General features: G+C 48.1%; 1 protein-coding gene across 1 annotated transcript in view; it reads right to left on the minus strand.

Moving 5' to 3' along the window:
- The window catches only part of HK1 (hexokinase 1), a 37,811-nt gene that overhangs the window by 23,784 nt on the left and 197 nt on the right, over positions 1-13,830 (minus strand). The window contains exons 2-3 of the mRNA XM_010579945.1: positions 6,963-7,125; positions 2,001-2,149 (exon numbers count right to left, since the gene is read on the minus strand). Coding sequence (XP_010578247.1) covers positions 2,001-2,149; positions 6,963-7,125 — 312 coding nt within the window. The remainder of the gene's footprint in view (positions 1-2,000; positions 2,150-6,962; positions 7,126-13,830) is intronic.

Here is a 13,830-nt window from a genome sequence, read left to right on the forward strand (position 1 = left end):
GGAACTGTCTCTGACTGGCAAAGCTGTCAGCCCGTGCCTGACAGATCGGCAAAAATAGAAGTTTGAATGCGATGAAGTAGAAAATATCAAAACAAACCGTGCTGGTGAGGCATGAAGCCATAAATCGCAAGCCCTTCAATAAGCTGATTATGTATTAGGCTTTAAGAGTATAACTCACTGAAGTTAATGACACAGCTTGCTGAAAAACATATTAGTAGCCTACCCCGCGCAGGCAGTTCAGTCCAAGTATTCCACTAATCTGGCTCAGAGATTTCAGAGAACCTCAACCGTACGCATCAGTCATAAGCACCAAATCGTCACCTGCCTGTGTGCCTCCCGGGCATCCGCCATGCTTCCCTGTGAAGTCTCACGGCAAGCGTTTTAGTCGTGGCTGGATATTGTCGTGGGACAACTTCGAACCCGGATGCAATTCTGATGATGCTTCCAGTTCTCCTCTTCTTTTCCTGGTACTTAAATACTGGGAGTGACTGTCTCCCCAGGGTCAGTGGAAGCCTTGCTCGCCTCTCTTTCAGTTTAAAAGCCATGACAAAGCCTATCAGTCTGAGCTCCACGCTGCTGGTTCCCAACAGCCAAATGGCCTTCAGATATTTAAAAATGAAAACATAAACACGACAAAGCCCTGGAAAGAATGCAGACCTGATGTCTCCTTTCCCGGCTTCTCCTTACCACCCTTATCGTTGTCTCCATTAAGTCTCACCTTAAGTCAGCCTGCTTGCCTCCCCGGGACAGACACTTGCCCCTCGGGTGTGCGGGCAGCCCTGCTGCTTGTCGGTCTCCAGCTCCCGACACCCCTTGATGGACAAGAAACCCCACGTTCCAAACCTGTCTCCAGGCAGCCCACCCGACTCCCCTGCCTCCACCAGCAACAGGCAGGTCAGCTCAGCTCCCCTCCAAAACCGTTCCGTGGGAAAGCCGCTGCATGACCTTTTGGCCAGATAAAGTAATAATGTTAGGAAAAGTCTTTACAAGAAAGGGATTTTATTGCTGCGGTTCAGATATCACAGCAATGCTTGTATCAGTGCTACTTACAAGCCATAATTGCCACCTTACACTCACTATTGCATAAGAATGCAGCAGCAGTTATTAGATACATACATTAAGGGTATTAAGGTGGCTACAGAAAATATATTAAGGGCACAAATTGCTGTTTGCAGAATTTTTCTTTTTTTCCTCTTTTGTTTATTCTTCTGAAACAAGCTCTAAGTTTCCTGCAGGTCTCATACCCCTAGATAGCACCTCATACTAGTAAAAAGTGTAAAAACCTTGCTGTTTCCAACAATGAAAATTACCTGTTTTGTCTTACACTGACACGGAGACAAATCTGTCAGTAAAATATTTATTGTAATCCACTTCCTGACCATAAAAAGAAAATAAATTCTTCCAAAGAACCCGATTTAAAATCCAAGTAAACGGATCCAAACATTTTCTACTGTTGGAACGTGGGAGACTAAAAAAAACCTATCATTTATTCAGCAAAAATTAAGTTGAAGTTGTGCCAAAACATTCTATCAGCTTCCTGTAGTTTTTCTAATGTATTTGTACTTTTCATGAATGCTGAGTTGCTCAGACTGCCAGGACAGATATGTGGCTGTCATGGGTATTTCTGTCCCTCATCTAACATTACAATTGCAGGGTTGGTCATGCTCGCTGCTTACAAAGACTAAGTTGTTTTCCTGCTGTCCATTCCCACCTCTGGAAAGTAACTTTACTATAAAAGTAAAAATTCTTATTTCTAGGCCATTTTTTCCCCTAACTCGGCCAAAAGTCTCCCACACAATGGGAGCAGCATCCATGCATGCTCTACTACTCTAACTACCACTTAATTTATTTTCAGTATCGACAAAGAGCTGTAGTCAAGTCTGTGCACGCTGTAGGTGCAACTGTTAAGATGCTAAGGTCATTCTCGTGGCGTTTTTGTAAAATGGCAGTGTGAAAGCAGCTAATCTTTAGAGAGACGTCCTAAAAAAAGAGGTGCTTACCCGTGTTCCGCTGCCATGCATGATATCTTCAGGCGTATTATAAATTTCACTTTCCATTTGTACCGTCTGCTTTTTTTCATGCGATACCTTCACCCGCAGAATTCGGAAATAAGAACCACCAAGATCCAGTGCAATGAAATCTCCTTTCTCTATGTGGAAAACAAGACACAAGTGATTAAAAATTGTATGCAACACAAATCTGGGAAATATCAAGCTCTGTTAAGTATAATGCATAGGCAAATGTCCAGTGCCTACAGCAAGGAATTTCTAGCTGCAGGGTGTCCATGTGAAGCATCGATCTGATTCCCTACAATTTAACATGAAGTTGGTGCAATGGCAACACCAACCACCATTGATACACAGACAACTGCAATGAGGGTTTATCCAAAAAGAATGGACTAACAGTGGACAGTCTGTATCCAGATCTCGTGATGAAGCTGGCAGAGCAAAGATCTCCGAAGAATGCCAAAAAGGTGTTGAAAACAGTAAAATGAAAGGATACCAGACCACTGATGAACAGTCTTTTGCTGCATATAAACTTGTGGCATTTTGGCAAATAACAGTGAATGGTGGCTGAATTGCGCACTACTCTAAAATCAACAAATTACACACAGAGGTAGTTAAAGCAGGAACCACTTATGTCACCCGCAGAAGCTGAGATTCACTGCAAGCTACGGTCAGATAACAGAAGTCAGAGAAACGACAGTCTGAAACATCACAGGGCGGCTGCAGGAGTTACTCAGAAGTTGTGAACCTTGCACAGAGCTCCTAAATAACTCGCCAGGGAAAGAGTTAGGATACCTCCATCTCCCTCCGTGTGGAGAGGGATTTGGATTTCAAAGACCTGAAGCCAAATCCACTCCCCACTCCCACCTCCACAGACTTCAGGGTGTAATTCAGGCAACAGAGACGTGTGGTCTGGCTATCTGAGGACACTTTCGGCACCCCCTGGAGAGCAAGGCAAATATATTTGACTGAACCGCTTGTGCTATCTCACCTTATCAAAGAGGAAGCAAACAAAGACAGCGATTGTTAAAGTCTGCAAAAAGATAACATTTAGGGAAGCAGTGTGCACAACTTATCACCGAGGCTCTTCGCAAGCATTCGTGTCTGCGCACGGCATCCCCGGGCTCACCGAGGCTGCTCGGAAGGCAGTGAAGCAGATGCGCACGGTGCTTTCTCGTCCTGGTTTCCCTCATTGATTTGTACCTTTCTGTGGTGTCAGAAGTGCCCCATGCCACAGGGGGGATGAGCTGGCCCCCCCATGCATATTGCCAGTCCCATCCTACAAGCGCTCTTGGGCCTCTTTTCATTCTTCCTTCCAACTATGACTTTGGGGAGGCCTTTTGATGTGTCACCTCAAACTTCGACTCAGCTCTCAGAGCCTTCTGACTCCACGCTGTCACCAAAATATCAAATATGCAACTTATCCACGAGCATATCCAGACCCAGACTTGCCTCTGAGATTACCCTGCCCAATCTCAGATCAAAACTCTTAAAGTCTGGCTTAGTGAGCTGCTCCTCCTCATTGCCCCATGCTCCTCCAGAAGTCCCCTCCTGCTCAGCAAAGCTGATGAGCTGGTTGAGGCATCCCTCGGGACAGGACCTCCAGCAGGAACAGCCTAACAGAGGCAAAGACACTGCAAAAGCCCTTACGGTTTTCCAAGGTTGCAAGTGTCATACAGCAAACAAAACACTGTCATGCGAGAAACCACAAAGGACAATAAGCCCCGTACAGAAAAACGTAGCAGAACAACAGTGGGAGCCCACATCTCCTACCAGTCTTCCTAATTTTACTGCATTGCAATGCAACTTTTCCTTCTTGCTGCTTAAGACATGGGCAAACTCAGAGTTTGCCAAAATATGGACCTTGCAGCACTTCCCTATCTGTTTCTGAACAGCGTGGCTTTAAACATCGCTTTGCTTCAGTACGAATGTCATTTAAAACGTAAACATTTCCAAACTGTGGATGCAGTTCCCTTTATCGAGTTCAGCGTAACAAATTCAGTAACTCCTAACCCCCTTCACTGCAACAAGACTGGAAGCAAAACATTTACCACAAGTGTCTCATTAAGCCAAATACCCAAATAAGCTTTATCATATGAGTATCATTTGTCGAATGCAAGCCATTACCTGCAATAAATAATGGAAAAATCAACACTGGACCAGATGGCCCTTTTCCAAGCCTAAAAGCACCTTGGTACACACCTCAGACAAATGCTGCACTTCAGAAATATCTTCCCCGGCAGTAAATTAACAGATTAGCGTGTTTAATTTCCAGCAGCATCAGGCTCATCACAAGGTAAAATTTATTAAGAATTATCCTTTTCAGTTAAAAAGAAAAAAGAACTCTGAACCAGACTGTAAAGCTTTCTGTATGCAAAGTAGTAGTTTTCTTTCAGTGTACTTCAGGAATTAAACCCAAGTAGCAGCATTTAATCTATGCTTTGTAACACCAAGATGCAATCAAACCTGCTGTAAATTAATTTAGGAAGATCCTTTGAAAGCATTTTGAATTAGCTGGAGATACCGTTCTGGGCACTCTGGACAAAAAAACCTTGTGGTCTTCATAAATTAAGCAACTCTGAATGAAGCAAAAACCCCTGCTAACACCAATGTGTCCAGAGCCTCCAAAATTATTACTCAAAAGATCCTCGTTAACAAAGTACACAAGCACAGATCTGAAAATAAACAACAGTATTTTTCTGAATAGTCAGCTCTCATAATAATAATCAGACTCAGAGGAAAGAGCTTACAAGGCAGTAATTAGAGACGAGCCAGAGAAAAGGGCAGGCTTTCAGCCTCTGGCTTTTACAGAGGGACAGCTGAAGGCAGAAATTGCCATCGGCTGGGAGCTGAACCCACACTTTGGGCACATCAACACGGACGCATCCGTGAGGGCCCCCCCGAGCCTTTTGGAGGCAGAGGGAAGGGGGCTCTGCGTCTGCCCTGGCTGCATCCCTGTGACGGCTGCGCCGGACACGGCGCGCACACGCACATGAGTCAGGGAAAGACGTGCCATGACACCCACCCACAGCAAATATTGCTCATACCTGGGGTCGGAACATGCCCTTTCTGGGAAATAATGGAATGGTTTTGCCTGCATTTCTAACAGCTATCCGAGGAGATGCTCACAACCTGCATATACAGATTAGTACCGTGTTATACAGAAATTGTCTGGGGCAAAGCGCTGCCTTGCTCTAATCCATGCTGCGAAGACGCTGCCCACAGCGTGCCCGTCCCAGAGAGGCCAGCAGGAGCCAAACGGGCACAGGATCAAGAACTGAGCACACTGTACACAACATACATGGTTGCTTTTTTAAGTAGGTGTGTAATACATGATCTGAAATTAATGCCTTGACATACAGGCACACTTACGCTCAACCAGGGCTACCCACTGCTCTGGCTCATGCTGGGTCCCAGCAGCGTTCAGCAATCTCTCGCACCTCTTCTGACCGGGTGCAGATCCCCTTTTCCCTGTGCCATACAGCATCTCAAAGTCTCCCCAGTTTGTGCCATGGAACAATTTGCAAAACCATTTGACTCACTGCAAGCAGCTCAGATTTGCTAACCTGCAGCGCCTGATGGAGCAGGGTAGCGGGAACAGGTCTGTACCCAACTGAACTCAAACACGAATGAAGGAAAAAAACAGGGATTTCAGAGTTGGTAAAAATGCTGGGATTCCACACAAAAGCCCTTAAGTCACCTCACCCGCAAACCCTTAGAGCAACCCCTGCCCATGACCCAGCTGTGTGTTGCAGCTTCTGACTTTCTCAACAAGCTCAGACATTTCAACAGGACATTTCAACATAACAGCCAGCAGTGCTAAATTAAGGGAAACACAGGATTCAAATTTGTTCTCCCTTTGGTTTTTTTTAGACAGAGAATCACATTGCAACTGAAAAGCTTAAGGTGGCAGAAAGTAACAGCAAAGCAGAACTATCAAAGATCTCCACCTGCCAGACAGCACCAAGTAACACAAGGCACCAGGCTTCATGTTCTTTCACCCAATAAATTCTTGATTTTAACTCAAAAAAACCCCCTCAAAACAGGTAACGGTGTTATGCAGTTCTTACAACTGTGCAATTTCTGCACAGAGGGACATAATTTGTGGTAGGCACCAAACTACAGTTAATCAACTCATGCTACATGAGAAGGAAATCCAGTGTTACCACTGAATAATAAACACTATTATATACTGTTTATAAATATATTTATATACTCTCTATATAGTATTTATTTTTTTATAAACACTAAAATAAGTAAATAGGGGCAATCTTGGTCTCAAATACCAACACAACATCTTTTTGGTTTCTGACAGCTCTTTGTGCCGCTTTTATCAGGTACAGTGAGCATGGAAAAACAGAGTCCTACACCTGGATGGAAAAAGCTCCGTACACCACTGCAGCAGCTTTGGAGCCACCCATTGCAGCTTCCTTGAGTTCTGCAAGTTTGCCCTAAGACAGTCTGCAAGAAGCAGCTACAAAAAGCAAAACGAACGCCAGGAAACTCAAATTCGCCATATAGGTGTTCATACTTCCACTGGGGAAAACATAAGGAAGGGAAGAGATGCTGAGTTGAACAGCAAATGACTAAAAGCCACTGTATTTGTTAAGACTCTAGATCACGTGAGTGTGAGTTGCATAAATCAAAAATCTTTGTATGTGAAGTATTGATTGCTGGCAGACAAATCTCAGCATAAACGTATTGACTATTAGTGGACTGACTGCTACAAAGGGCTCTTTCATTGGCATCAAAAGGGGTTTGACACAGGAATCACAAAATCCTCCAGCATCTGTGGCAACAGACCCGCACACAGAAGGGAGGCTGTCTTCGAAATGTTGTCCGGGCTTGCCAGAAAGCAAATTGCTCTTGTTCTTGGTAATGCATTGGTGTATTTCTAACAGGTTTCCCACAAAGCACACCATGTTTAATATGGAAAACAAATACTCAGCTCCTTACCTGAACCATCAGGAATGGACCTCACAAATGTAGGAAGCATCTTCACTGCAGCCGTTGGGTTAAAATCTCTGGAGAGACCGTTCTTCATCTCTCTCCTGAAGCGAGCCATAATGTCTATCAGCGTTTCGTCAGAGAGCCGCATGGCGTAAAGGTATTTATCAATCTGGGGAAAAAGACAAACACCACCACGGAGTGAAAGACTGCCCCGAGGTGCCCAAGTGGGGCTACACCTCCCTTTAATTGCAAGAACAGCGTATAGCCCCAGCTTGGGCCCAGGGCTCTGGCCAAGCTGACAACACAGCCACGCGCTTCGTACCTTGTCTTTTGACTCACAATCAAGGAAAACGTGCAAGTGGTAGGACCTACATGAGCTGAAGCCCACCCCATCCTACTGCCTCCCCAAGGCAAGACCCGGTCCCATATCACTCTGCCTCCTCTTTTCCCCACAAAACCATTTGCCCACAGCTTCGCCCCACTATCTCCAGCCCTCGCCCTGCTTCTCAGCTCTCCTGACTGTCCATGAGCTGAACAGCTGAAGCTAAAAATCCCTCTTTTGGCACCTTGTCCCAGCTGGGGTGATGTAGGTGTTGCTGCAGTCCACAGAGGTGCCTTGTATTTAAAGCCTTTCATTGTGAAGGACTTGCCACAGCGGTTTTGGGGCTACGTCCTAGGCTAAGAAACTATTTCTGTGTAGCAGACCATTTTCCCTATCCCACTCCAAAGGTATCACAGCCAGAGGGTCAGGAGAGGCAGAACTTGGCTGTGGGCAGGTAGCGTCCTCCTCCTCAAGACAAAACATCAAATTAAAAGTTGTTGACTTCTCCCTTGTGGCTTCGCAAGACAGGAACTTTCTTTACCTCCCTGCACAAAGGAGGCGGTTCCAGTTTTCCAATAATATTGCTTTCCATAATATTACATCCATCTTCAGCATCAGGAATAGTGAGAGATGCTTTGACACCTCAAAAATACAAATTGGCCTTGAGGGTTTCTTGCTAAACGTACGTGTCCCACCCCTTTTACCTCAGCTACCAGTCTATTCTTGCCTTGTTTCATTATCGGCCTTGGAAATTCGGTTCTGAAAACAGCTCAGACCAAAGCCACGCCTTCGGGATCACTTTTGCTTGCAGCTTAGCAGGATCAGGAAAATAAAACCCTGCCCATGTTTTCTGTCCTTAGCAAAACTGGAAAAGCCACCTCATTTTAAACCCCAGGCCATCTCCGTGCCAAGGCTGTCTGTCTCCTTCACTGCTCTGGAAGCCTTGAGAGCAACTCATCTCACGTCTCAGCTGACATTACGTCTTACAGGACCAATGCCACAATAAAACACCCCACGTGAAATGTATGTGTGTGAGTGTTCCATGTACCGGGGACTTTGAGACAGGAAGCGATGAATAATGCCATTCGAAAAGGAAATGCAGACAATCAAAATGTAATTAAACCCTAACTGACCATAAAACCAGTGCCAATCTAATTGCTCCTGCAGAAAGTACTTCTGTTGCACGTAGTCAAGGTCTGCACCAAAGACGGCGTATCTGCCTGAGCCAGATGCCCTCCCACCGTGACCAAGCATTTACACAGACCAGGGAGGAAGGCATGGACAGCGCTGCTGGGCACAGCTACCGGGCCTGATCCTGAACCACAGGGCTGGGGACCGAGCAAGCTGGAAGCACGGGGGGCACAGCTGGAGGCTGCACAAGCTGTGAGGTGTTCAGTGCCATTGCTTGCAGAGGAAGAGCAAAACAGTCATCAAACAGATGTTAAGGGGAAGTTACAGTGCAACAATACGAGATGATACCACACATTTGCTCCACAAACCGGTGATGGTGCAGGCGTACAGCTAAACAGACGAAGAAGAGCTAAGTCCAGGTTCTCTGCAACAGAAGCCAAACGCAAGACCCTAGGGCAGCGTCCCCACATTCCAGCTGTGTCCTGTGCGGCTCTGATGGGCTGACAGGCCCCTCACAGCAACAAGCACAGCTGGCCACTGGTGTCATTTCACTCCAAGAACAAAAATCTGGATGAGGTGCACCTTCTCTGCAGCCCCAAATGCTGTGGGGATGGATGCAGAGGCTGGTGTCGGGCTGAGCAGGCAGGTCTCTCCTCCATGGCAAACCCATGGATTTTTTAGCAGAGTGTCAAGCCACGATTTCAGATCATGAGGTTATTCCCTTTTAAAGGTGGGGGGGTGAACCTCTTATTAAGGCTGAGCTTTCAGGAGCCCACGCTGCCACTCAAAGGCCTGATCCCCAAATCTGCCAGCGAAAGCTACACTAACGCATCATTCACACAGACTTCACTTTGCAACTAAAATACCCTTCTACAAAGCCCCACTGCTGCATCCTCCTCCCAAAAACAGGGCTGAAGGTTTCTCCCCCACCAAAAGCCCTGTTGTGAACGCAGGTTTCGGCGTTTGCACGCTCAGGACCAGCCAAGCCCATTCTCCCCACCTCTGCCCCTATGCTGCCCTCAGCAGTGAGGGAAAAATGGGAGGGAGGGCTTTTTTTTCCTCCTGTGAAAAACCAATGAGCGCCGTCAGCGCCCTTACATAATTGAGCTGGACCCTCCTGCGCACAGGGAGCATCGCCTCGCGTTGCATCGCGGTGCGTGGCATCGAGGCCATCTTCACCGCTGAGACTCACGGGGCGGGGAGGAGGGGGAGATGGGGACTAAACCTCGGTTTGAAACAAAACCACTCCTGTGTGTTACAGTTTCCAAAACTGGGGGGGGGGGGAAATCAGGTTTGGTTTTTTTTTTCCTCCCAGGCAGGAAAAGGGTTAGTTATTCTGGCAGTGCAGCTGCAAGGGAAAAAGTGCTGCTCTCCTGCACTGGCAGCACAGGCAGCCCTCCGAGGGAAAAGCCTCAGCAAATAGCCATAAATAACCAGTGGGGGGGAAACTGGAGGCTGGATTACGGGATGGAGGTCTAATAACTCCCTGCTCTGCCTGCAATAAAAGCCGATCAGAAAGCAAATCTCAGCCTTGTCCGAAGGGAAGCAGTGGAGGGGCTGGCAGGGACAGATGGGAGCTGCCGGCAGCACCCAGCTGGACCCGCAGCCCCACTGAGGCTCCCATGGCTGCGGCCCCATGGGAGACAGGTGCCAGCCCTTCCAGGGGATGGTGGAGAGCAGAAGCAATTTCAGGCAGGCAGTTGTGTGGGCAAGGAGCAGAAAATGCTCCTTTATTTAGCTGCCATCTCAGAGCCACCCCCCCCAGGAAGGGCATCTTCCCAGAGTGCCACTATGGGAGCCCTCCAAGAGCTCAATCACTTTTTTTTTTCTTTTTCTTAAAAAAAAAAAAAAACAACCAGCCAGACAGAATCTGTGAGCAATTTTTTAAAAATAGGATTTCATAATCTGAACCATATGCACGGAATTTTTCTTGGTCACATAGGAAGGACACTCTTTGTACTTGGGGAAAAGAAGTTTCTGAAAATCCAGCCATCACAGCAGCCTCCACAGGAAGTTGTGAATAATTGTAAGTGCATAATGAAACAGGCAGCACTAAGGGCCATTCCTTAAATGCATGCCTCATTCCCCGGACACTGACAACAATCAGTGGTATCCAAGAACAGAGCACTCCCACAACAATTTCAGAAATCATTAGCACCTATTTTACTGACATGGCCTTTGCACAAAAAACCTTCACCATGTAAACATTTCTCTGCAGAGCTAATCATACTCCGTACTCCTTTCAGCATCAGGAAGATTCATCAGGAGCCAAGGCATGTTAAAACAAGTAGTTTAGCCATCCTGAAACTGTTTGTGTTTACTTATGATTTATCAGATTGGTTCCTAAAAAGCCTTTATATTGGCAGGTCACCACTACAGGGCTTTTTCTGATGCCAGTTGCTACGTTTTACACCCCATTCCATCACGTTCTTTTCAAGGTTAAATGACATTTAAACGTGACTCTTGGATTGCAAGATTTTTTCTCTTCTCTCGTCAGGAAATATGACAAAAAGGTATTGTTCCCCTGACAGACAGAAACCAGGCAACACCTAGAGGCTCCCTTTGCTGGGGCCAGCTACTACAGGTACCAACCTGTTGGAAACAAAAGATACTCAAAGGCAGTTTTACAAAAGCTCTCCTGCACGCAGGCCAGTCACACAGATGCCAGGGATGCTCCGTGATGCCCGTATCCCTGAGGATGGGAGTCAGCCTTTTAGAGAAATCAGGGCCTTGGTTCGGGTTGTGCAAAGTCCTCTGTCACAACAAGGATGCTGAACTCCTGCTGCTGCCCCGGAGGATCACAAACATTCAGGGAACAGACATTTTCAAAAACATTTGGATAATTGATCCTGCTTGGAGTAAAACCACGTGCATATTTATATGGTACAGGGCATCGCACATTGCCGGCTTGCTTCTGCACAGTAGGGTCACGTACACACGGTTTCACCCAAAAATGCCCCCTTGCAGGGGCTGCAGGGCCACAGGGCTGCCAGCATGCGATGAACAACCCACCCCTTTGGCACTACACATCCACCCTGCCTATTCCTCCTGCTTGCCACAACTCCTCTGGAAAAACGTTTCAGAAACTGCAGACTTGAAAAAAAATGACTCTCAAACTTAAGGGGGTGTATAAAATCCAGCAAAACCAGTAGAGAAGCACTAGTTCTTAGACCCAGAGTATCCTGAGGGCCTGAACCCACCAGCCCCATCTGTGCTCCTCGGCAGGTTCCCACCATAGAAAGGCAGCGCTGAGTATTAGTGCCATGCAGGGACAGGAACCCCAAAAAAAGAAGCAAAGGGGGTCACAAGGGAAGAAGGATGTTCAGCCTGGGTGCAGTGGAGATCTGGTAACAAATCCACTCCCAAATTAACCTCTTCGGCACTTTTAACCCTTTGCACCCCCCTCCAAGTGACCCCCAGCAGCATCCTCAAGGTGACCCACCACCTGTGCCGTTAAATGCCCATCGCCGCCACGGACCAGCGAGGCAGAGGAGCAGCCACTGTGGCAGGAGCCCTGTGGGGCAGAGTGGTGATGAGCGGGGGCAACGCCTCGGTCAACAGAACCCTGGTTGGAAGCACGTACCAGCAGAAAACGCTGCTTTTCCGGAAGCAGAGAGGAGAGGGAGGGACCTGAAATGAAGCCATGCAGGCACGTATTCCCACAAATGGCACGCCGAGATGGAGCACAAACCTCGCGAGCAGCAGGGTGAGATGGAGCAAAAAAACCCCTTTGCCCCATGGGGAAGCAGGGAGTGGAGCCCACTGGCTCCTGGCAGCTGTGGGGCAGCAGAGCAATGGGGCAGAGCCTCTGACCGCTCCAGAAACACTCCCTATAGGACAGCCGAAAGTGAGGGGGCTCAATATCCGTTCCAAAAGGATATAAACAGGAAAAGATGTCTTACGTCCTCCAAAACCAGTAGCCTGCCTCTTTTTTTTTTTCTTTTTTTTTAAATTGGATTTTATTTTTTTTTATTTTCCTTTTCAGGCAAAACCAGACTGATCCATAAGAATGCCTTACAGCTCCCTGGCCAAACAATTTCCCGTGCCGTCAGACAATAGCAGCCTCATGGTGCCAAACCAGCCTGCAATAAATAACCCCCGGGAACACCACAGAGTTTCCCCCGTGTCTGCGTGCTCCCACCGTGGCTTCCCCACACAGCCTTTCTGCCGCCCCTCGGCCAGCGTGCACCCTTGTGCTTATCTTGGGTTTCTAAATATAACAGGCACGGCGAGACAGAGGCGGCCTTACCCAGGCACACACGCCTGACGCCAGCAGCAGCACTTAGAAATCCTCCGGGAAAAGGAAAATAAGGGGCCTGGAGAAAAGGGAGAGCCATATACGTGGGCCAGAGGGTGCAGAAAGCTGCAGGCTGCGTGCAGCCTTCAGCTCCTCACGAGAACCGCTGGGCGGAAAAGCAAAAGACCTAAACCATGGAAGAAGATGTGGAAAACATGGGGTGCTGTCTCGGGTTTTATCCAACACAGTAGTGGGCATGGGTGAGCGTGTCTTGAGTGGGGCAGGGTGTGTTCCCCACACACAGGAGCCGAGGTCTCCCCAGGGCCACCTGGAAGCCCAAAGGGAGACCACTACAAATCAGCCCTGCTGACGCTGTCGCTGAGGCTTCCACAAAATATTGCAAGGATGCCTTCGGCAGGCGCTCAGCCACGCGCCGAGGTGGGTCACGCAGGACCGCCGGAGGAGGTGGCAGAGGGGAAGCCTCTGCTTCCTGATGTCAGCCCAGCTCCGTGACAGGGCTTGGTGATATTTGCAATTATTTTCCCAATTTGTGTTCCCGCATCCCTAGCCCCAGGCTCTCCGCTCCCTACAGCTCTGCAATATGCTCAGCCGGGACCTAACTGCCATGTTTTTATTTACCCGGTGCTCTGCACCCATTTCCTTGTGGCAGCGCTAAATCACAGGGCTATACCATACAGCAGCGTCTGCCTAATGCTAAAGGAAAAGAAAAGCAGCCCACAGAAGTACTTTTTAAGCACGACCGACTACCGCTTCCTGTAAATTCAGAACCTTGCAGTGACACATAATTCAAAAACTACCTGCTCTTCGCCTTCGTCACCCCCATGCTGGAGTGACAGATGCCCACAGGCACCCTGGGGAAGAAGAAGTCCCCTCTCTCCAGGGATGCCGGTGCCTACCAAAAGCCTGAAAAAGGCCATCAGCATCACCATCACCACCCTCACTGCCAAAGCCCCCCAACTCCAGCCTCCCTTCGCCCAGCTCCGTTTCGGCGGCCTGTGCATCACCCACGCCCCGGCAGCCTCCACACCGAAACCCCGCTCCGCGCTCCACCGGGGATGCTTTTTTTTTTGGGGGGGGGGGCAATCCGGTTGGGCTTAAAACCAGATTTATTCCCCATTCTCCCACAGCAGGGTCGCTACGGGGACAAAGCAACAAAACCACCA

Source organism: Haliaeetus leucocephalus, unplaced genomic scaffold, assembly GCF_000737465.1.
Source record: "Haliaeetus leucocephalus isolate CR32 unplaced genomic scaffold, Haliaeetus_leucocephalus-4.0 Scaffold687, whole genome shotgun sequence".
NCBI lineage: Eukaryota > Metazoa > Chordata > Aves > Accipitriformes > Accipitridae > Haliaeetus > Haliaeetus leucocephalus.